At 38.8% G+C, this 24,273-nt stretch overlaps 1 protein-coding gene across 4 annotated transcripts in view; it reads right to left on the reverse strand.

The window, feature by feature from the left end:
* Positions 1 to 24,273, reverse strand: part of WAPL (WAPL cohesin release factor) — a 65,588-nt gene that overhangs the window by 31,858 nt on the left and 9,457 nt on the right. For all 4 annotated transcript variants that reach the window (XM_017807084.1, XM_017807083.1, XM_017807082.1 and 1 more), the window contains 2 exons: positions 15,578 to 16,624; positions 9,768 to 9,883 (listed from right to left, as the gene is read on the reverse strand). In XM_017807084.1, coding sequence (XP_017662573.1) covers positions 9,768 to 9,883; positions 15,578 to 16,624 — 1,163 coding nt within the window. The remainder of the gene's footprint in view (positions 1 to 9,767; positions 9,884 to 15,577; positions 16,625 to 24,273) is intronic.

Below are 24,273 nucleotides of genomic sequence, written 5' to 3' on the forward strand. Positions count from 1 at the left end.
TCCTTTTTCATATGTATAGCACTGACAGCTGCTTACACAGAGATACATGTCTGAAGGAGTGCAAATATTCCAGGGAGGGTATAAAGCATATGGTACTGTGGGACTCTTCATGTGGTTCTTTGGGGGTGAGTGGAGATGCAAAACCAGAACTAATGCCAGGGATTTCACAAAATGCACAGAGCTGTCACTTTTATAAGATCATCTCCAAATGGCATCAACTATGGGTCATGCTTAACCTCCCATCCCTGAAAGCCTCACAGCTGAAATTTTCAAAACCTGGCACTCTGCACATACTGATGCAGCACTGCCTGCCATTCATAGATGTAAGAATAGCAGAAAATAAGAGCCAGGGATATGAGTCACACAGAAAATACGAGCAAAACGAGAAAGACAGCATCTATTAGCAGGCAAGAATGCTTTCCAAGGTAGAAGACAATGGCAAAAGAAAACCCAAGAATATTTTTAACAGATATCCTGATAAATGCATTATTTATATCTCAAGTGCATTCAGTAACACTGTATGCCAGATGCTTGTCAAAACTACAAGTTCTAAAAAAAACCCCAATAAAGGAAATATATGATTTACCACTCAGTATTCATAATCATTAAGAGTACCACCCTGTCCTGCATGACTCACTTTGAACAGGAAAAAGGTAACAAGCATGTTTTGCTGCACAGACCTGTTCATAATGGGTTGTTTCTTCGAACAGTGAGAGGAATGAACATCATTCAGAGCAATGAAAGAGAAATCACACTTCCAAACAGGAAGATGAAGTATCAATTCAGCACAGGCTGAGCCATGTGTATAGAACAGGCAAAAAAAAGTTAATTTAGGTTCCAGTAAGATAATGGTTTCCAACAGCAGTTTAAAACCAGAAGCAAACCAGGACCAAGCCATTTTTCCAGTGTTCAAAATGTGAACCAAATCTCCATTACTTGGATCACAGTAGCAGATTAGTGCCAATAAGCCACCTCTTGGTGCCATGGATCATTTAACTGTGAGCTGCTACACCATTTAAACACAAAACACACTATGCACACACACATAGCCAGACAACTACAAGCTGTTAGTCAGACAAGGTGGAAGAGTATCAGCAGCAAACACAACGAGCAGAGGAAAAAAATGTCAGTGCAGCTTTTCTTGCATCAAACTCGTGAAGAACTGCAAAATCTTTTTTCTTCCTTGAAGCTCAAAAGGAGGCCCACAGGGCACAAGACAATGGATCGAACACCCAAGTGAAATACAGAAACCGAACTTGGAGAAACAGGACAGTTTGATAAACATGAGATTAATTCTCTAACAGAAATAATTGATGGTGTTCTGTATGCTGCTTGCACTGAGTGTACTCAAATCTGGTCAGCTCAGAAGCAGAGGCCATATGGTTATGGTCATTAACTCGGCCTGAAACCTGTGTCAAGTCTAATTGAAAGGGACAGGGTATCATAGTTAAGATATATCAGCACAATACTGGACACATAATGCTTCAGTCAAGAGAAAAGAGAAAAGAAAAACCTGCATTCACCTGCAAGAAACTGCACTGACAAAAACACATCTAGTACAAATCATTCAGACAAAATTCCTGCCCTCTTGGTTGCTAAAGGCAGAGAGACACTGCAGACACAGACACACAGGTCCCCTACACCCCCCCCCATTAATTGTAATCTACTCAAAGTGTATCAATCTACTAAGAGCAAAGCCTTACAAAATTGTAACTGCAATGAAATTCCAGAGGGCACACAGTTGGGGTGTGCATACACCCACACAAGGTTTTCCATTTGGATCAGTAGAACACTGTCCAAATAAATCTCTCAGATGTCCTCAGTTGCAACACTGGGGTTTGCATCAGGGGCTGAGTTCACTTACCTGATTCCTCCCCAGTGCAACCAAACTTCAGATGCTCCTCCAGAGAGCACCTATCTCATGGCAGCTGCCACTGGGCATTGCCTAAATCAGGTCAAAATAAAGCTAACTTAAAGTAAAAACTTTGAAATGTGTATAATGAGGACACTGGGCCCTCAACCATTTCACCCTCAAGGCGTGCTCATGTTGCATTGTGCAATTCTCTCATGTACATCGAGTCACAGACAGAGCTGAGTGAACCAATCATGCTCACACAGTACACAGGAGCTGGGAAGACAATTTTGCATATTCATCTGCATATAAATTAAGCTTCCTCTGGCAAATGAAACTGGTATATTTTAATCTCTTTGAGTGTTTTTCCCATCTGAGAACTTCCTACAGGACTGAGGCCTTGTGCAATGTAACATTTATCCTACTCAGCTATCCTGATTGCCAAATTACTAAAACACTGAGTTAATTACTGGGAACTACAAAACTGGGGGGGTGGGGGGCGTGTGTGTGCAGGGAATGTGAGGATGCAAGAGAGAATTTAGTCTCAAAATTATTTTAATGCATCTTTGCTTCTTGCCTAAGAGCTAATGCCAGTAGGAGCTGAAAGTATAAAACACCAAATTTCCACTGTGACATTAAAGTTTTTCCATTCAACTTGATTTTTCTACTTCTTGAAAAGCCTATGTACACATGGGGGGAGAAGGATTTCCACACTTATTTTTCATTTTTTCCTCTTGTCTCTATGAGGACTAAGCCTGTTACCTCTGTGTTGCCCTTTGCATCCCCACTTTCTCAGACAAAGCTGGTAACAACTCTGTTGGCACTGCAGAGAAGAGATGCAGCTCCAAGGATGTTCCTACCAGAGTTCTACCCAACAGTTGCATATGGAGGACACCCGAGGAAGCAGTTTTGCCAGGCTGAAGGATCTCAGCTCAGCATCTACCAGAACACGTCCTGTTCCCCACTGTTTAACAAGAAGGAGTGGGAAGAAAATAATTTTGATCAGAATCGAATGATTACCTTGAAGTTAGGAGACCAACTCCTGGCATTTGCTTTCATTCTGAAACGGTTTCAAGGTGCTACGTCCCAATTGAATTCAGTAAAATTACAGTGGCTACCTTACTCTTCAATTTAGGTGACTAATCTAAAAACCTGCCAGTCCTCATTAGTATCCTGCTTACTAGCTGAAACATGAAGAAGTTCTTTTGGTCTATTTACAGTAAGAATAATAGAAAAAAAAATGCCTGCATGGTAAGCATTTGGAATAGTATCAATATGAGGTTGTATTTTTTAACAAATCAACTATTTGATAAACAGATTTATTCTTACCTTTTGTCATATTTTATCCTTTCTTAAAATTGATTTTTTATTCCAGCAACATAAAAGTTGCTTACAACACACAAGCTGTTTATAATTGGCTGGCACTTAGAACAGCTCATCTCTCGTGCATCATTCCAACAAACAGTATTTGTACAAAAAAACCCACAAAACCCACTTCAGTTCAGGACTGGGCAAACGATCTGCCAGAAGCAGCAACCAGCAAATGAAAGGAATGTACTGCAGAGGCAGCAACATGCAGTCACAGGTTGTCAGCTCTGGCCAGCACTGTTTGTCAGCTCTGCTGACAGACCGAGCGCGGGCTCAGCGCTGACCTGACACCCGGCAGAGACTGCCCAGGGTATTTCCATTGTCCACACTCAGCTCGACTCCTCAGCAGAGTCAAAACAGTGCACACCAACTAATAATCCTTCCTATTCAAAACATGTAATTTTGACTTTCTAAATTAGGATGTAAATAGCAGCTCAATATGCTTAATTATCAGCAGTTTAATATCGCTGATAAAAATGCTTAATTACAGCTGTTCATCCTTTCGGTAGGACACTCTTTTCCTAAAGGTTATGCAAGATGAAGACAAGCAGTTCTTTTTCAAATTAGTTCTGGCCAGTCTACACTGATCCTACCATTAAATTATAAAAAGGGTTATGACTGACAGAGCAAAACTTCAGAATCATGACTCCATTCCTGCTTTCTCAGGACTATTTACTTAAAATAAGCTATGAAAAAATAATTAAGCAAAACCACACAGGGTTGTGCACTTAGGAGAGACTAATCTTCACGTACTTTAAATCTATAAAGACAAAAAAAAAAAAACAAAGAAAAGTCTTTAAAAATTTAATTCAGGGAAATGCTGATTCATTTGCAGGCCAGCAGAAAGAAATGTTACTTGCAGGATGCCTTTGATAAACATCTACTGTAAAGTATAACACAAGCTAAGTGGAAAACTACAGACCACAGCTCAGCCTAGTTGCTGTCCCCTCCCACACACACGTCAGTGCCACATTAGCCCTCAGACCACGCAGCCAGGGCCAGGCATGGGGTTGTACTTCTTCAATTTCAAAACACCACCAAAGATCAGGTATAAGCATTTCATCTTGAACTTCTAGTTAACTCGACACAGCATTTGTTTTGAACCGGTATTTATAGTTCCTTCCAGTCAGCAGTGGAAAAAGGTCCCATCAACCTGTAAAAGATCTCCCCGGTTACACCCGTAACACATGGTTTCTGCATGCACGCTTGCATTGCTGCAAATCCTCTGAGGAACAACAGGATCACAGGCCAGTTTTGTTTTCGAGTATTGACAGTTTCTCACAGTGCCTAAAATTTATAACAGGAGCACGGAAACTCAAGGAAAATAACTTACTCATGGAAAAAACCTGCCTATAGGACAAGAAAGATGCAATTAAGTAACCAACTACGGACTAGTTGCAGATCAGACAGAAGTCACACAAAAGGAAAAAAAAATTCTCCTGTTTCAGCATTTGGTAACTGGAAATAAGTGCTCTTTACAGAGTAGTGATTTAACATTTGCTTCCAACTGACCTGTCTACAAACAACACTTGGAAATCTTGCACATATTTCTGTCCTTTGTTGGGTACAGAAGTTATTCTTAAAACATTAATAAAACATGAAAAGCAATAAATAGTTACAGGGTTATGACTAGACCAAGTTTTTATCCTGGATACCGAGTTAGCAGCAGTCTGTTGGCTAAGCCATGTCTGAATTCAGCAATGATTTCATTCATGTATTCGACACTACTGTCATGACTAACTCTACCAATGTCCCTTGATCAAAGCACTGCACGTAATCCTGCTAACGCCGCCTGTGTTTAGTGAGCATTTCTCAGTTGCAGTGTTGACTTAACCAGGTAAAGACGATTTAATCTCTCTTCTTGGGTTCCTCAACTGAGTAGATACAATTGTTAACAGTCTCCCAGTGAACTGGACTGAGATTTATGTTACATGTTTCCTTTTTAAGTGAATTATTTTTATAGTAATTCACAACGTTGGGAAACTCAAGGAGCAAGAAAACAGGAACGAGCAGGTGGTGCAAAATGAGAGCAAAAGCAGCATAACCAAATGCTTCTGTCAGTATTTTTATTGTTTTAAGCAAAACCAGCCCGTATAGCAGATGGGGTTTTGTTAGGCTTGGGATTGGGTTTTTTTTGGTCGTTGTTTTTTAATGAATAATCCAAGAAGATCTCAGCTTTTCCTGACAAATGCATTCCACACTAGTGGAATAACCTTCAAGCAATGCCACTGCTAAAAGCACTGTTATCAAAATGTTCTCAGGTACAGCAAGTACCAAAAACAAAAAGCAGCCGCTAAGGAGCACAGTGCTCTGACAGAGTAAGGCAAGCACAGCCCTATGGCAAGCACAGACACCTGTCAATTAACAGCTAAACAGCAATAACAGCTATAAACTTGATCTAGCACATCCCAATCAAATCTGTTGTTATCTCCAACTCTTTGAGCCTCATGCTGGGTGCCAAAAACGACTGTGGTGGTTTAACCCCAGCCAGCAACTAAGCCCCACCCAGCCAATAGCTCACTCACCCCCTCGGTAGGATGGGGGAGAGAACTGGAAGGGTAAAAGTGAGAAAACCCATGGGTTGAGATAAAAGACAATTTAACAGGGAAAGCAAGAGTCGTGCATGTGAGCAAAACAAAATATGGAGTTCATTCACCCACTCCCATGGGCAGGCAGGTGTTCAGCCATCCCCAGGAAAGCAGGGCTCCATCCCACCTCACAGTCACTTGGGAAGACAAACACCATCACTCCAAATGTGTCCCCCCTTCTTCCTCAGCTTTTTATATTGCTGAACACCATGTCATATGGTATGGAATCTTCCTTTGGGTTAGTGTAGTCAGCTGTCCTGGCTGTGTCCCCTCCCAACTCCTTGAGCACCCTCAGCCCCTCACTGGTGGGGTGGGGTGAGAAGCAAAAAAAGGTCCTTGACTCTATGTAAGCTCTGCTCAGCAATAACAAAACCATCCCTGCATTATGAATACCATTATCAGCACAATTCCAAAACAGCCCCATAAGAGCTACTCTGAAGAAAAGTAACTCTATCCCAGTCCAAACCAGCACACACAGGAAACTCCCCGGGCCAGTACTTGAGTGGCCCAAAGAAAACACCATGATAATCAAGGTAGTGGCAAAGAGATTCTTCCATATTTTTTCCCGTACAACCCCACGTGTGCACAACAAGAGGAAGAAAAAAGCACATTCATGTATTCCCATTCACTGTGTACATGTGGGGATGCACAGAGTCACAAACCAGACAGGTTTTCTAGAGTTAAGACTTCAACAAGTGAATTTAGAGAAATTTCGCCAGGCATAGCAACACAAGAGAGTAGGAAAAAAAATTAAGCTAGCTTACATTCATTAATAAACATTCAATTCTCATTGCAAAAGTGAGTAGTTAAGGGAAATACACACATTTTAACTGAAATCTGGAGACAGACTAGTTCTCTTTATCTCACGCTTTGAAGTTGTTTTTTTTCCAGGTTCCCATTTAGAGACAGATATTTTGCATAAGACCACTGGAAACCATCCCAGAGTATTCCTACAAAATCTGATTCTCTTTATTTCCTGACTCCAGCTAAAATCTGTTTTGAGAGGAGCAGGAGCAAGAAATCTCAGGAAGTAATTTTTATGGTCTCTATTTTCAAGTCTTTAGTCTGAGTAGATTTGGACCATAGCAACTAAAAATTTCTTGTATACCTTACAGGGCTTTGCCTGATAATAGAGAATTAGTTTCATCCGGAGAAGGGGAACTAAGCTCAAAGGGGCCAGCAGGTGGGCGTATCCAGAGCTCCCAAACTTACATGCTAGAGCAAGAGTCATCCAACCAGTTGAATTAAAATTGTAAACAGCTGCAAACAAACTTTTGCAGATGTTACTCACGTATGCTTCACACCCATCATTTGCAAGTCAAGTAATGCCAATATTTATGTACTGTAAGTACATAATTATGTTGCTATGGAACGTAACACTCCTCCTGTAACTCGGGCTCAGGATAAAGAGGTTTAATTCACTTAAAAGCACGGCTCTGGTTAAGGCTTTACATACCCATCATAATTTGTGGCTTCTCCAACGAGGCAGTGATTTCAGTGAGTCTCCTTACACTAAAAGCAGTGTCTAGAAACACTGTTATTCACTAAGTCAATAATGCCTGTAATATTTTATTACACATATGCTCAAAGTTTCAAGAACTGGACTTTGACACTAGAGGACAGTGGTCAGGTTTCAAAAGCACAAACACGGGTGAGAGTCCTGCTGACCACAAAATGGAAAAAATAGTTGAGCTCTCTGGATCTACTGAAATTTAAAAACCCCCCACTGCTGTTTCCTGATTAACAGAGCTGTTTACTTGGCAGCTCAGTCTGATGCAAAGTGTCACACCTCTAACATCACCACCTAGCAGAAAATAATAATTAAATACTGCATCTGCTAGTTCCTACCAAAAAAAAAATGGTGCTGAGACAGTGAAGAAGTTCCAGAGACTTTTTTTTTTTAGATCATTTAGTTATTATGGTCAGGTTAATACTTTTAGTTCTTTTTTTTTCTTCATTCCCCGAATGAAAATTCCCTTAAGATACAACTGAGATTAAGAGTCTATATCTATAGTTTAGGAAGATAATTATAGCATCTCTAATTACCATCAGAAGAAGCTTTACAAGCTTTTTTAGTAACTCCATGTAACAGCCGTATGATTAGAGAACATTAAAGTTTAAAATCTGAATCTCAATTACATCACTTTCTACTTCTAGGTCCATTATATCACTAGAGGGTCAAAAAGGCTGTTTAATTCTCACCTTTCCCACTTGAATTCAGTTTATTCCCAACTGACAGTTTTCTAGAGTTGAAATAATTTTCTCTTTTATACATTGCTGTCTTTTTTCCTCCCTGTAACTTCATGATACATGCATTTGAAATTAAGTAAAACCATTTTCGCATAAACTCTCAAGTATTTAAAGAACAAAAATTTAAAAAGAAACACATGAAATGCTATTAGAGAATAATATTTGAAGCATGTAAATATTTAAATTTTAAAAAAATTTCTGTATTTACCAGAACACTCACAGCCGTTTTATGCTGTTAAGATACAGCAAAAAAAGGTACTGTTAAATTTACACTTCCTGTACTTCTGTCTCTCTGTCTACTATAACGTGTTCTCTGATAAGAAGATGGTTTTTAAAAAATGATTATTTAAATCAGCAGAAGCTGAGTAACTCTTATCTTCAAGAAATACTATTTCAGTTCTGAAAAGACTCTCTTCACTTTTCTGACTTCAAACTCTGGAGGCAAGAGCTTCCCATTCTGCCCAGTCACAAAGCAGCAAGTGACACTTCTTGTCCAAAGAGCATCACAACTGACAGGACTTCTGGTCATGTATCCTCCCACATAAAAATATTCCCTTGCATGTTTTGAGAACTAAAACAAATTTTTAAAGAAAAAATTATGTATCAGAATAGCTGGGGAGATAATAAATCTTCTGGTCCTGGAAGACCAAAAAACTTTAGAGTGATTTAATTATTAGAATTCCTTAGGAAAAATAACAAGGAAAACGAGGAAAAAAAGACCAAACAACTTAGGACTGTTGGACTGATGAACACATTCTGAACACATGCAGAAGAGAGTTTCTATAGTAACATGCCACTGCCGGGTCTTGTAGAAACTATGGAACTCATAGAGAAAGGAGATACACAAGTTCATTTCCCTCTTTCTCTTACTACAGCAGTTCTGGATTGCCAGGATGGTGACACAGGTACTGTCTTCAGGTAACGGGAATGAGTTATGCAAAAAGCACTGGAAATGGCTGCCCTGGACAGTCAGGTCATAAAAGCTCCATTTAATGGAGATTACATGGATCCCCCTACTGCAAACTTTCCCCTAACAGTACATTTTTGCTGAATGTACATTTTTAAAAGCCTCAAAATACTGAATAACCAGAATAATAGGCAAGATAAACCCCACCTAACATCAGTAAAATGAATAAGCTCTTTTTACAGTACAAGAGCGTGAATTCATACTCAATACTACATAGTTTGGGAATACTGGGGTGGGATCAGAGATTATCTTTTTTTAACTGAAAGAAGATCTCAATATTGTACATGCTATAAAGGCAGTTGCCCTTATAAACACTACACCCACCAATGTCCAATTTGAAGCTTTCAGAAAAGTTCAATTCTATAATATGATAGATGTTTCTTGGGAGAGCAAAGAGAAAAGATGCAAAAAATTCCCCACAAATGCCAACAAAATAAAACACACAGCATTTACTGATGCTTTGCTTTAAAAATCATCTACATCCAATCATCACAAAAAACATCTGGGTCCAAACTCTGGTGCTGTGCAACTGCAGTGCAAATCTGAAAAGAGAAACTTCCAGTAACATATCCACAAATTTTGCACTTAAAGGTTTTACTTTTCCAGAAATAATATTAAAAGCCAACAAATTATCTCAAGTGTAGATATAAACTGGGACAAAAGCCTGTTACATATATAAGAAGAAACATCAATACTGAAGAGCTTGTTAAAATAAGAACTCAGTCTCAGTATTAGTACTCACCCGCTTCGGCCCACTAAAAATCTTCCTGGTGTTTTCCTTAGATTTATCACCTTGTTTATTTGTGGATTTCTTATTGCCTTCAAGCACACCAGATGCATCCTCTGAAAACTCCAGATCTGTTAAAGGTAAATATACACATGAAGCAACCATGTTGAAAGCTGTTGAACTGCTAAAGCACTGCTCATATCTGACAATTCCACATGTACAGCGTCTGAGATTATATCATGAACAATCAGTCTTCAGCAAAAAAATCAGCTTTAAAGCCAAGCACAGTTCTGGCTGGAGCTCAGGTTTACTGACTGGACTGTCATAGCACATAGAGGCATGACAAGGTACACAGCCACAACCACCTCTTGCCCACTGGGTAAGCTTCAAGCTACTCCTTCCCATTCCATACTCCTGTGAATCCCAGGTTACCTTTTACATGTGCTTACTTACAGCTTACTGACAAAACTCTGAGCAGCAGGTGAATAAAACAGTAGACTGGGTTCTTCAGAAGTATGAGATTAAGAGATTTAGGAGAACACTTCACACTACAATTACAGCACTGAAGAATTGATCCTACTTCATTTCTCACAAAGACAGCCTGTTTGTATTTGCTTATTCTGCGTTAAGCAGAAAAAACTCTGGTCATCAGCTCAGGAAGGAGTCAGCTAGAAGGGACTGCTGACATGGCCTTGCAATGCATTCAATACCTGCCTTACCAGTAATTCCAGTACTCAGTCTTGGACTGTAAATCTGCAATTCACTCATCTAATTATATTTTTCTCCTTATTTTGTCTTTAAACTTGTGTTGTATTTGAAGCTTTATCCGTTGGAGACAAGGGAAAGGGTTTACTTGGCACAAACCAAGATGGAAATCAAGACAGGCACACAGGCACTGCTTCATCTGATAAATTGTTTAGCAAATGGATCTATTCCAGAGAAGCTGGTGCTATTTGAAAACTGTATTGCCAAAATCCAAGCAGGTTGGATTGGTTACTCTAATCCCAAGTGCGCCCACATCCACTAAGCAGGATTGGCCAAGCACCTGTGTAAGAAGGGAAGCAAAGGCAAATCAGGCAAGCAAATTTCTAATGGCACTCTCAAGGATACAAAACTTGTCTGAAGGACATGAGTATTCTTAAAGTAAGGCCCAGAAGTTTTTGAAAAAATTCCAACAAGCCTGGCAGCACCAGGGCAGGCAGAATGCTCTACTGCAAGGCACCCACTGGAATCAGCCTCTGGCATCCCAGCCCACTGGCTTTCAGTTTGGTTGTGTGATGGGAGCATAAGAGCTTAAGAACACATGTGAGCTGTCCCTCTGAAAATAACTGACTTTAAAACCGACTCTGAAAATAACTGACTTTTATCTTTTTTTGATAAAATTAGGGAAAATATTACAGATCAATTTTCATTAACTTACATAAAGCAAATCTGCTTCCAAATCTATATAAAAAGTCAACTTAGTCCTTGCTGGAACTTGCCAATTTAAGGAGTACAATCAAAATGCTTTGATACATATCCTAGCAAATCCTGAAATAATTCTAAAGAAGTCAGGTGCTGAATTTAATTCCCAGAGAAAGCCAAACCAACAGAACTGGACCTTCCTATTGTAGATTAAAAGCTGAAAAGTAACTTGACTGCAGCAATTACAAACATGCAAGTCACTCTAGAAATGCAAGATGTGTTTCACCAAATCAGCTCAGTAATTTGTGTCCTGTGCTAAGACTTGGAGCTGGTATTGTCTTCAATAATGATTAATAGAGCTCTGGATCAAGTAAGTCACAAATTTTAAAACCATTTTAAGTTTGTTTTTTTTGAATTCTACTCTTATTTAAGGAAACTTTTTGATAAAAACGTTTCAACTCCTACTTGCAACAGGATAATTCTGATTTTTCTGATGCTGCTAGCACATCAAACACTTACTAGCTTTGTAAGATCATCTGGAATGCTTTTATTTCAGCAGTGCTTTTGGAAGCCTTCTAGGTACCCTAAAAGCACTCTGCATACATTATCATAGCAGACTTTCAAATCTACACTAAACAGGGTTTGGAGAAGTGTTTTGTTAACATTCACTGAGTGAGGCAAACACATGAATTATTTGGTAAGCAGTGACCCTTGTTTTCCACTACCTCTCTCCTGTATGGGCTTTTTTTGTCCCCTCATGGAGAAGTTGGGCATACTGACCATTTTCTCCATATGGGAGCAGGTAAGGTCTTTGCTCCTCTACCCAACCATTTATAATCTTCGAGATAATTTGCCTGTCTTGGCTAGAATTGGAAAGATGTTCAAAGATCAACTAAGAAGGCAACAGCCACAGGAAATTTCCTGGGGAACAACAACATAGTTTTGTTTTAGTGTCTCAGAGTAATTCTGCAGAAGGTTTTGAAGTCCAAACAGGACTCTGCCTTGGAGGACTTTGAAGTAGTTTTAACTGGCTTAAAATATTTACCCAATTAAGGTGATTCGGTTTTTGAGAAGATGCAAAGGAATTAAAAAAAAGAATAGGGCAAGTTGGCTCAGCAGAAATGAACCCAGTGCTGGATACTGATATACAAAGTTAAATTATCCAAAAGGATTACAGGAATCCCATCTTGATCACTGAAAGGAAAAATGAATGCATGACACCAAGGTTAAGCTGTATATCAGAACTGATTTACAAAGCAAAAGACTAGGCTGCAGTACAGATTTCTCCTGGATACAACTCCCCATTGATTACTACAGTCAAGTCAGGCATTTTCTTCTGGTATTAAAAGCTCCTCTTCACTGGAGTCATCCCGTGCTCTGGCTACTGAGATGACAGGGAGTATTTCAGATCTAGGAAAGTCTCACCAGCAGTTTTAGCCCCTGGCATTCTGGCAGAATACAGCTGGGAAGCTCATGAGTCAAAGGGGCTTTTGCTGCACTGGGCTGCTGCACTGACTAATGAGACAATTTTAGGTTACAAGGGCAAAATAAAAAATAAACTTAAACTAGAACTCAAAGCTTCAGGAAAAATCTAAGGCTAATAAAGTTATGAAGTATTTTCATTAAAAAGAAAAGCTTGTGAACAGCATCTAGAAATTTAAAATCTGAAGCTTTTTTTCTTTATTTTTTCCCCTTTTTTTTTTGAGTTGGGGGTTTTATTTGTTTGGCTTTTTTTGAAGATTTTTAATCACTTCAGCAGGAAGCCTATCATAAAGTGAGCAACAGAAAAGACATTTCAGTGAAAAACAGTCTAACTAAAATTGAATTTATCTATTTTGTACTTCTTCCTGCACTAACAACATTGTCCCTGTGGTCTTTGTACCTTCTTAAATTTCATTTGTAGAAACATTTAAATACGTATTGTTAAACTTACTTTCCCTCAACTGTGAACTGCTAGACTGGAAGGAATAGTCCGTTTCCTGTTCTATTGCAAAATCTTAATAAGATATTGTAAACTAAGATTCTGAAATATGTTTCATAAAAATACACCAAATCAGTATCGTGGCAAAGTAGGACTGAAGAGAGAGCAGAGAAAGCAGCAAGTTTCTTGCAGAACTGATTACGCTGTGTAACATTCCTTATGCACGGAACACCAAAATCAGTCTTAGGAATTTCTGGGAATGAAATTCAGAGAGGCAATCTGGCATCTCACCTGTCACACTGGAACAGGAACACTGCATTTTTATCTGTGCATTTGTTCATTAGCACAAAAAAAGAACAGCACGTGCAGAACTCAGGTGACATTAGCAACTCTCAGTACTGTTTGTCATTTCAGGGAAGTTTTATCATGCAAGATCTTCTGAAGGCTTTTTCTGAGGCTTGGAGTCAAAGCTGGCATTTTTCATGGACACAGAAGTCCCTTTTTTCGGTATGTAAAGATGATACCTCAGAGCAATGTCACTTCTACTGCACCTTCAGGCTTAGATCCGGAAGTCCAGGATTCTCAGACTCAGCATCACTATATTTAAGTACCTTAATATGGTTGTTCTGAGTGATCATGATGCTCAAAATTTGCCAAGGTCTGAGAGAAGACAGCATGAACTTTATCAAGGAGTCCTACCAATTTTAGGGCAGCATCAGACTCCCTGTTTTTAAAATCTGTACTACAGGACATCACCCTTACAAATTTCAGAAGTAAAACTGCAAGTCAAGTCCCACCTGGCTACAGCAGTGCAAAATAGGAATCAAATGAGCAAAGGAGATGCAAAATAAAGGGGAAGCATCTCTCAGCAGAGGCACTGAGAGGTAGCTCTCACCTGAGAAGTGGAGAAGTGTATTAAGAACTAACAAAACATAAATTTACATCTACCTGTGCCACGGAAATCTCTTAGGAAAATATTGCAGAGAAATAATCTATGATACCTCAGAGTATAAAGGCCTGCTGGGTAAATGTAGTGCTAAATGTAAACTGTAGATATTTTGAGACTCCTGAGGACAGCAGCTGAAAGGATTATTTGATGGGTCAGCATCTCAACTGCATTAACTGTAGAAGCAATTTTTTCCCATGGAATAAATGGCTGAACAAAGACTCATCAGAGACAGGGACTCAGAGTATTTCTTAAGTGGCCCTGTAAGTTAAGCCCATTTTCCAAAGAGGCTGGAATGTGTCTCATCAGAAGTAAAATTCATGAAAACAAATCAAGGTCTTTTTTGTTAAAATCACAATTTTTTCATAGAACATCAGTATCCATTTGTTCCTTTTCAAATCTGACAAAAACCCTAGCAGTGACATTTACCTTTGATTAAAAGGCTTACAAAAAATTCTAGTTTTAGAAACAGCTATAATTAGAACAGAGAAATGAACATTTTTTCCTTATGAAATTTTATTTCTGGATTATATTAGCAGAAGCTATTTGTAGGAAAAAAACCCTCCAACATTTGCAAGGCTAGATTTGAGTCCCCCCTCTCCCCATCACAATGAAACACATCTTGCCAAAGTCTTAAAAATGTAACCACTTCAGTGAATGGATGAAAACTTCTTATGCTCCATGCTCCAAAATAGAGGCCCAAAAAGTTCCACAGAACAGTGGCAGTGTTTTGAAATACTTACTCCAACATGTATGATTATTTGGCATAGGACTTCTTCAAAACAAAAAACCTAAAAGCAACCTTTCACCAAAGTTATTAATTTTGTTCTTCACCAACACCCCTCAACCTTGACCTGAGTCATTACCCAACTGACCACCAAGCAAGTCTAATTTTTCAAAGGATCTCAAACACCAGAACTTGCTCAGCAAGTGCCACGTGCACAGTTTGACTCATGTATGTGGGTGAGTACAAACACACACACACAGCCTGTGCACAACAGGGAGATACCTAAAAACTGAAAACAGGGGCAGAAACACATGAATATGCAGAGGCTCTCCCAAAGCCAGTTATCTCACTGGCACTCCATGGGTCCCCACAGCCTCTGCAGAGCTGTGCATCCTCAGATAAGATGGAACTCGAGAAAGGTCCCAACTGCCTACAAACACATGCAAAAGCACAAAGAGATATTTCACACCTCCTCAGAGTTACTTAAATTTCTGCACTCAGCTCCATAATGATGTGGAGCTTCTGTGGGAAGATATCTCCCTTCCAGGCATAGGCACTGTACGCTCAGCACACCAATAAGGTAAGAATCTTCTGTTCAAAAAGAAAAAAAAAACTACCTCTGGCAAGAGATCAAGGGGTATAAAGCATACTTCAAGACAGATATGAAACACCAGACAGGCCCATAGCAGAAATAAGTGAATTTAACTGTTAGATTTCCAAATAGTGCTATTGCTCAACCAACTCCTAGGTACACTGCAAACAGAACAAAACATTAAGGTCAATTAAAATTAAATGTTAAATATGTATTCCAGAAGAGTTCTACTTACCTGCATTAGTACTGAGCTGGCTGTCCTGGGAACAGTTTTCATTGCCCTCAGAGGTTGACTGTAGTGAAGAAGATGGTACAGTTCTACTTCGTTTTTTGTTAGCCTTCCTTTCTGCTACCTGCCACTCTTCATCTTCGTCCTCGCTTTCACTTAAGTCATCAAACCCAAAGTACTTGATTTTGTAATTGGAACTCCCAGAACTTCTAGAGGCGCCTTCATCTCCCCCTCCCTCGTCTTGATCGTCAAACCCAAAAAACTCTAATTTGACATCCTTTTTGGATTTGGTATTGCTGGGTCGGAACCTGGTTGTGGTTTTTGTGGTGGCCATGTCTGCTTTTTTCCTCAAGCGTCCAGCTTCTCCCAGGTCAGTCGGGGCTGCCGTGGTGAACTCGTCGATGCGCTCCATGGTATCCTGGATGGTAACGTTACAAACTGACAAGCAAGATGGATGCAGAACAGTGTAGTCTCTAGTCCGTCCCACCGTCCCTCTAAAACTGGTCCCACTACTCAAAGAAACTTTTTTTCCTGGGTTCAGACCATCATTATTTGACTCATTGTTTGCTTTGGATAAAGACTGACTAGTGCCATCCATCAGCTTGTCAAAATTCGTTGCCCCCTGCAGTTTTGCTTTGTTGGATCGACAATATGTCCTACAGTTGCTTGGCCTAGGAATAGTTTGCACAAGTTCTTCACTAATGGCTTCCTTTGGATTTTCACTGTCTTCTTTATCACCCTCCTCATCCTTGCTCTTCATCTCTGAGAGATGCTCATTGTCAAAAGCTAATATATACTCTCCAGTTCTGGTGTCTTCGCTTTCATCCTCCCATTCGTACAAGTGAGTTCTTAATGGCCCCTTGGTCTGAGATGTTTCTGATGGAGAGTCTGCTGTTTTCCCCATGTGGGAGTCCCAAGAATCAGTCAAGTCCTTGGCTTCAATGTTGCATCCAGAGGTGTCTGTAGTCTCAGCATTGGTTTTGTTACTGTCTTCGGCATTCCCATAGATAAAATGACTGTTCTCATTATCTGCATTCAGATTCTGGATTTTATCTACAAGAAAAGATAAACTCATCACTAAAATGCAATTACAAAAAATAGTCACTTGTGGGCAACTTTGAAAAAGTCACAATATAACAACAAATATTCAGTGATCAATGACAAAAAACATTAAAAAGGGTTTTATCCATCTGATTTATACTTCTTAAGCCCTCCAGTTGAAAGTTTTTATTATAATAAAGTCTTCTCATAATTTCTAGCAAATAAATCCTCAAAACAAGTGTCACTTTGAGAACATGCACATCATGAAAAAGACAGCAGTAAACCTTAAATATAACCACTTATCTTCCTAGACAAACCACACAAACAAAGAACGTCTGCAGTGAAACTTTCAAAGAAGATTATTACCAATGTTTCACACAAAAGTGATTTACAGAGAATAATTAGAGATAAAGAACAACTACAATGCATTTTTTCATTACGTAAGAAAATCATTTCCTTCCTGCACACAGGTTATAAGACTGTCTTATTTCATTCTTATGTGAACATACTCCCCCAAAATCCTTATTTACAACCAATTACTTCAGCTACACTTGTGTTTCAAATGAAAGTTTCACAATACACAGATTTTAGTGTCTGATTTGCTTCAGACGAACTTTAAGTGCTTTTAACTTTTGCGTAGAACTTGAAAAAACAGGTACTGTCATTAGAAACACAAAACATCCATGAATCAATGACTTAGCTACGTTTGCATATTCACACAAACTCTGAAATGCAGGTTCTTAAAATGAATTTCTGCTTCTCTGAAGAAAAGTTGCCGCCAAAAATTAGTCTTCTCCAACCTTACACCGTCCAAGAGGACAAATTCCTCTTTAAGAAGTCAGTTTGTGTACACTGTTTCCAGCCAACCACCATCCACACAACAGTAATGCCGGTACTAAGTCTTCCACCTCTTGTCCCCCTAAACTGGTAGGGAAACCATTCCCTTTGTTTTCCCCAATACCAACAAAAGCTCAGTGGATTTGGTGACAGTTTCACCATGACTGCACCTGCCCTGCTCTGGTGTTGACCTCACACACACACTAAACAATACAAGTGTGTTATTTTCCAGAAACAAGGATTTCTTGGAAATTTCTGAGACAGTATCACCAGACACCAGCAGCAAGGTGTCTGCCCTTTCCAACCCTCCTGATGAGGGAAGTGAGCATCAGCACCAGCCCAGGGACTTTTGCTCATTTGTTCTCAAACTAAAACGGCATCATCTCCAAGCCACCTTTGCAAATACAGTTCATGGAAGAATTTTAGGGTACAAGTTGAAAATTCCAGGAAAAGAAATGACTACCAAATCCAGTTTTGCAGGATATTGGTTCAGTCCTAGACAAAATTCCTCAGGGAGCCAGGACAAGTAGTATTTCACAAATGGCATCTAGGTTTCCTGAGAATTCAGCTGAGGTCTCTCACAGAAGTACACGTACTCAGCTAGAAATAAAAAAAGCTCTTCACAGAATATATGAAATGCAAAACTACATTTCTTAAAGAACAAGGAAACCTATCCCTGTCATCTCAATGATGGAATCTTGGTTAGGCTTTTTCAGTACCAACACGTTATACAAGAAATCTTATTATTCCCATTTCAATCTGATGCTTGTGATAATTGAAGAGGCCCAACCAAAATGAATTTCTTTATCAAGCAGTGAGTTTGACAGTGTACCTCTTCCCCCATCTGTTTAATGTTATTGTGCAGCTGAAGACTACCACAACACTTACGCATGAAAAACAGCAAATTCAATTAAAATCATTTTCAGAACTTTCTGTTCCATATCTGACTGCATATTTACTTAAGTTAATAATGTCTAAGCAACACTAAAATAAGTACATTTAAAATATGGCTGCCTTGGCTCACTAAACAATACTGAATTGTTAGGAAGAAGTGTCAGTATGTGCATCTGGGAAAGGAATAGTTTTCCCATCCTAAGAAAGTCTAGGATCATAAAAGAGCTACATTTCATAGCAGGACCAAAACAAATCTCATCTTCCCAGGAAAGGAATAGACTATACATGTATGTATGTGCATTACAACAACCCAAGGGTCAAATAATTCAGGAATCTGTTTTGAGATGAAAAAAACTGAAGTTTTATTTTACGTTGTCTTCACTTGAATCATTATGATCTCAGGTGCAGTCTGTACTCTCAAGCAGGAAACATGATCAACACATCGAGTCTGGAAAACTGACTGAAGAAGCTGATATACATCAGTAGCATTGATAAAAAATTAATGGAAAAAATTATCAAGGAATCTGCTTCCAAAGAAATGCTAATCAATTATTCTGAAAAAGTTTAGCCTATTGGGCTTTTTACACTGCTACTAGCAGATCACAAAAATCATGATTACTCTACAATACGTAATTTCACATATGTTCTCTTAAAATTCCAGGGTTTTTATCTTGCAAAAAGCAAAGATATTCAGGGAGTGCATATTTAACTCTTTCACTTAAGATCAGTTCATCTAAAACACTCCCTAAATTCTTCTGTCTGTTCACCAGTTCTGACACAGTCTTGAGCAGCTGAAGCCACTTTATTTCTGCAGTCCCTCGCCAGGAAGTTACTCTGTCAGTAGCCAAGGGCTAAAGCCATCATCTACTAGGCCATCACAAGAAAGAGGATTCTTATGACATTTATATCAACTAATATGATGCTTTTATTTTAAAAAGTTTTTTCAAGATGCACTGGATATTTCACCAAGTAATAATAAAGTCAAACAGATAATCTTTTCGTTAAGAGTGAATTTTAGTTAATTTTGATCATGTAGTTACATACACACAAAAACTACTGCACAAGTTGTTCTAGAACAATTTAAAATTAGCCCAATATTTGTAGGAAAAGCAACAAGGCAAGCAACACAACCCCATCTAGTCGTCTGTGACCTATTAAGGGAGCAAAAAAATCTACTCTTATTGCAGCAGCCTCATTTGGACAAACTGAAGCCTCAGTTAAGAGATGCATCATGACAAGAACAATCCCACTTCCCATCTATTTTCTTCGCTTCAATTTTTTTTGTACTTGCTGTACTGAGGTTGTTCCATTTTTCTTTCCAGAGTGGCTCCTATTCTCATCTCCAATTTCACACCTGCCCAACCCGCCTTGCCCTTCTTCTCATGCTTGTTCCCAACAACCCAAAAACAAAACCAAGGAACCTGGGCCAGCTGTTCATTCCTCAATGCCAGTCTCCACCAGCTCTGTGAAAACCACCAAAAATGCAGAGGCACTTCAAGGCATTAGTACACCTGAAGATGAATAAAATCTGATCAGACTGGGTTAAGGCAGTAGCACCACACATCTAAGCTCTTCCAGCCTGGAATTCTTTGTTTCTCTTCATCTGTAATTTTAAGATCACTTTCTCAGGTCAGCTCAGTTGACTAATAACGAACAAATCCATTCTCTTCCAGTCAAATGGCCTTATTGATGCTTGGTTTACTACACTCCCAAGGAATGATGTGAAAAGGCAAACACCACTAACAACTCTCTGTGTACTCAGCAGGACTCCTGTTGCCTTTGCATAAGCGATGCAGCGTTCTGAGGATGTGCAGGAGCAACTTGGAATCCTGAGTTGCCTGAGAAGACTCCACAAGCACCAACGAAGTGTTGGATCTCATTTTTCACTTTCAGTTAGTAATTTAACACAGCAGACCAGGTTACTCTTAAACAGCAAATACGTGGCAGTTAACCTCCCCCTTCATTGTGAGGCATCAAAATTTTAAAAACACACAGTACTTCACAAGTCTTACTAACTGCACCAGGGAGATTTTTCCATCTCCCATAATAAGCAAGGCTGATGGAAAATGTAACTACTAAAGTGTTTAGTGCACACCAGGTAGAAACTTTGGCTTTAAAACTGGATCATCATGATGCATTAGTGGCAAACTAAGCAGTGACATTTAGAGGAATACTTCCTCAAAGGATATTTTGTCAAGCCACTGTTCTCATCTCATCAGTGGGTCAATAGCTGTCAGACTGAAGCTTCTACACTAGAAATTACTGCAAATTACTTGCTAATTGCTCAAAGGTGTACAATAACAGCAATTCCAATAGCCTTGATTTTAAAAATTACAGCATTTACTAATAGTAACTATTGCAGCAGAAGCTAGCATGACTGTAGGAAGAATATGAAAAAATGAACTAATGGAGAATTATTAGATGTTCTGTAGTCCAAGAGAGGCATGTAACTTCTCCTCCCATTTTTAACTGCAATTAGGCTCTTCTGGGGCTCAAATAACAGAAGGAGTCTCCCAAGTAATTTCCATTCAATGACAGCACACAACTTTCCCCCTACCCTGCCCAGGTACAAGCACAATATCCCCAGGAACCATAACAATGTTCTGTGGTAATCATGATTTGTTTTCTGTTTAAATCTCTAAAACTTAATTACCAGAGTATAAGAGAACCAATCCAAAGGACTGACAGGTCTAAATGAAACATGAACTGATAAACACTCCCATACCTCTTGCTTGATTTTATGCTCTAGTTTATGTCACTCAACAAGACAGAGATGCCTTTAGTATTGCTGATGAATTAAAAGAAAAAAACCAAACAAGTGAAACTTCTACTTTTTCCCACCAAATACGAGATCTTTTCACACACACCAAGATGCATATTACCAAACTTGTAAAACTATATTTATGTGATTATGATGACTACTGTTCCAAGTAACCTTTATAAAATGACCACTAGAGACAAAATCTCAAGTTCAGACAAGGCAAGACATTTGATTCATTCAAGATAATAGACTTTATGCTCCTCTACATATATGAAAACATTCAAACAGCAGGAATGTAATATAGTTGTCAAAATCCCACTGCTTTTTCAGTAATAAGCCTTTAAACATTTGAAAAATATTCATCTAGACCTGTATTAATTAGACTAGATGGAGAGAACTTTTTTAAAAAAAGAGATACTTAATATAAGCACTCACTTATTAGATGGAACAAATGCTATTCTATACATCCAACAAAAACAATAAATGCCTTGTGACTACCACAGTGGTACTACCTCCTTCCTCTTCATTTTTAAGATAATGTACAAAATGAAGAATGCAATTCCAGACTTTAAAAAAAACACACCTCCTTTTAAAAAAGAGAAATTCATTTTTTTTAGAGATGAGACACCTACATGCTTCAGCTTGACATCTCTGACAATTCTGACATTAAAATGTCTCACATTTCAACTTCATTTTTCTTTAATTACCTGTAACACATCTCACCCTTTTTTTAGAAGGTTTTCCTTAAGAAAAAATGCCTGAAAAGGTGTTCCCAAATAGCCCTCGGAAACAGTACTATTTCTTCTTTGTACTACACGAGAAAAAGAAGGAATACCTCCCCACCCACAAAACATTTAGTTTGATCACAGTAATAATAAAACACATCATATAATTACAGACTTGTTGAGATGGTGGAATGCCTAAAAATTGTAAAACTTTCAGGAACTGACAGAGTGAAAAGAACTACCTTTTTCCCCCCACACACAATTTTATTCCATAAAACAAGCACGTAACAGGCAAGGACAGGGGACTATGGACAGGACAGGAGCTTAACAGGTTGCACAAGAGGTCCCAGGAGCCTGAAGTGTTTTTCCAGGATTAGTGACACAGCTTGTCAGAGCTGCTCCGTTTTGTCAAACTAACCCTACTTACCTTTTTGCCTGGACAACTTCACAGGTTCCTCAGAGAATTTTTTTAGACAGCTCCAACTGGTATACTCTGTTATCATTACTGATGACACACTAGTATATTTACAGTAATGAAACTTTTTCTTTTCCCAGGTAAGTATTTTTGTCCAAGTTGCACCTATGGTCTTCCAGTTTCCCTTTCACAGATGGAATAACTACCATTACTACTTCATTATTCTCTCTAATCTTGCTTAAAACTCTCCTACAACACTTTTTTTAACATTGTTTCACATCTGCATCTAACCATGTTCATAATACAAATTATAATGTGACTCTACAGATACCAGTATTATATAAAAACCCAACATATCATGCAGTACAGTGCCAATGCACACTCCAACTTGCAAAATCCACAACTCTCTCAAATTACAGACAAACTGCAGTTTCAGTAAACAATGCTAAAGCCCTGTCTACAGAAAGAAGACTTTTGTCCTCCAGCAAAGAATGAAGCTTTGAAAAACTCTACAACACCTCAACCAAGACTATCTGGTCTCAGAAATCTAAAAATAAAATGGTCAGGAAATTATACAAACAAATGCAATGGTCAGAAGAGCTGCTACACCTTGGAGCACAAGAGTTGTCAGAGCCTGAAGGAGCCATATCACGTGTTCACCTCTGATGGAAAGTCCAAACATGTTCTTCCTACTGGGAGCTCACAAGGGCATCTGTTGCTCAGAGCAGCAGGAGAAAGCTGATCCAGGCAGTTAGCTACTGCTAAGTGTTATGGACAACACAGTCTGCTGGCACATGGCAAAAACACTTTTTTCACCAACTTTTCTAGGGTGAGCCTCTATGAAAAAAATTCAAGTATATTATAATATAGCAGCACTAATAACTGTCAAAACAGATGTATACTTAGCCTAAGTCAGTCTGAATTCAGACAGTAGTCATAAATATGTTGAAACTCTTTACTGAACACAGGAGCAGTTCCTTAAAAGAAAATATAAGCTAAGTTTGAATTTGAAGAACATTTTCCATACAGTTAATAAAATCTCAGCAGTTTGAACCCAAAATGGCTTCCTTACCAAAGGGTTTCTGCTCTCCTGCAGCTTTGGCCCAGTTAAGAGGTATGCAGGTTAACAGGGTTGGTTTGTTTTCTACAAGCACCAACCGTTCTGAATGCAAAGTTATTTCAACTTTTTAAACATCCAAGTTAAGCAGCAGTCAAAAGTATGATCTTTTAAAAGCTAACTGTTCGTTGTACGAGTCCATAAAGAAAGAATGATTGTAAAAGTATGTAAGGCAAAATTCACTGCTGTATGGGAAAGAGGAGGTATAGGTTTAGGGGAAGGAAGTTTCATGTGCTCTGTGCATGGACATACATAGTATGATTTTCCCTGTCTTCAGAAGAAATACATTGCAGATATCAGATTCCTTCCTAAATGCTGGGGTCTTTTTTTTGTATTGCTATTTTAGCAAACCAGTATAAACACTGGGATTTAAAGAGAATTTCAATCATTTCAGACTTTTGAAAAACACCCCAGGAAAAACCAACAAGCCACCATCAAAGAAATATCAGACAAAAAAAATAAAAATTTGAGAACAATTATCACACAAGTTTAAACTTGGGCTACTGACACAGCATGACAATTCTATCTGTAAGGGGAAAAGGGATATCTTCAAAAAGGGAAAACATAACAAAAACACAACTATAAAGAAGAGAAGACTTGCTATCTACATACCCATCATAACTACTACCATCCAAACAAACCTCACAACACTGAAATTCTACGGGCATACATATTTTCTGGCAGACTTTTCCCCCTCTCTCCTATCAGTTCCTTAATGCTTTGACCCAGCCAGAAGACAGCTGCAGTTCTTTTTAATCATGGTCACTGCCAGCTGTCTCCTAAGACAGCCAAATGCTCAAGACCTCGTTCAGTTTTCCCCAACTTTTTGTTCCATTTTTGGACAGAAAAATGACTAAACTGAAATTCTTCCTCAAGAAGTAAATAACTTGAACTCAACAACTCTGCAGAGGA

The sequence above is a fragment of the Lepidothrix coronata genome, unplaced genomic scaffold, assembly GCF_001604755.1.
Source record: "Lepidothrix coronata isolate B3197 unplaced genomic scaffold, Lepidothrix_coronata-1.0 Scaffold17, whole genome shotgun sequence".
NCBI classification, from domain to species: Eukaryota; Metazoa; Chordata; class Aves; order Passeriformes; family Pipridae; genus Lepidothrix; species Lepidothrix coronata.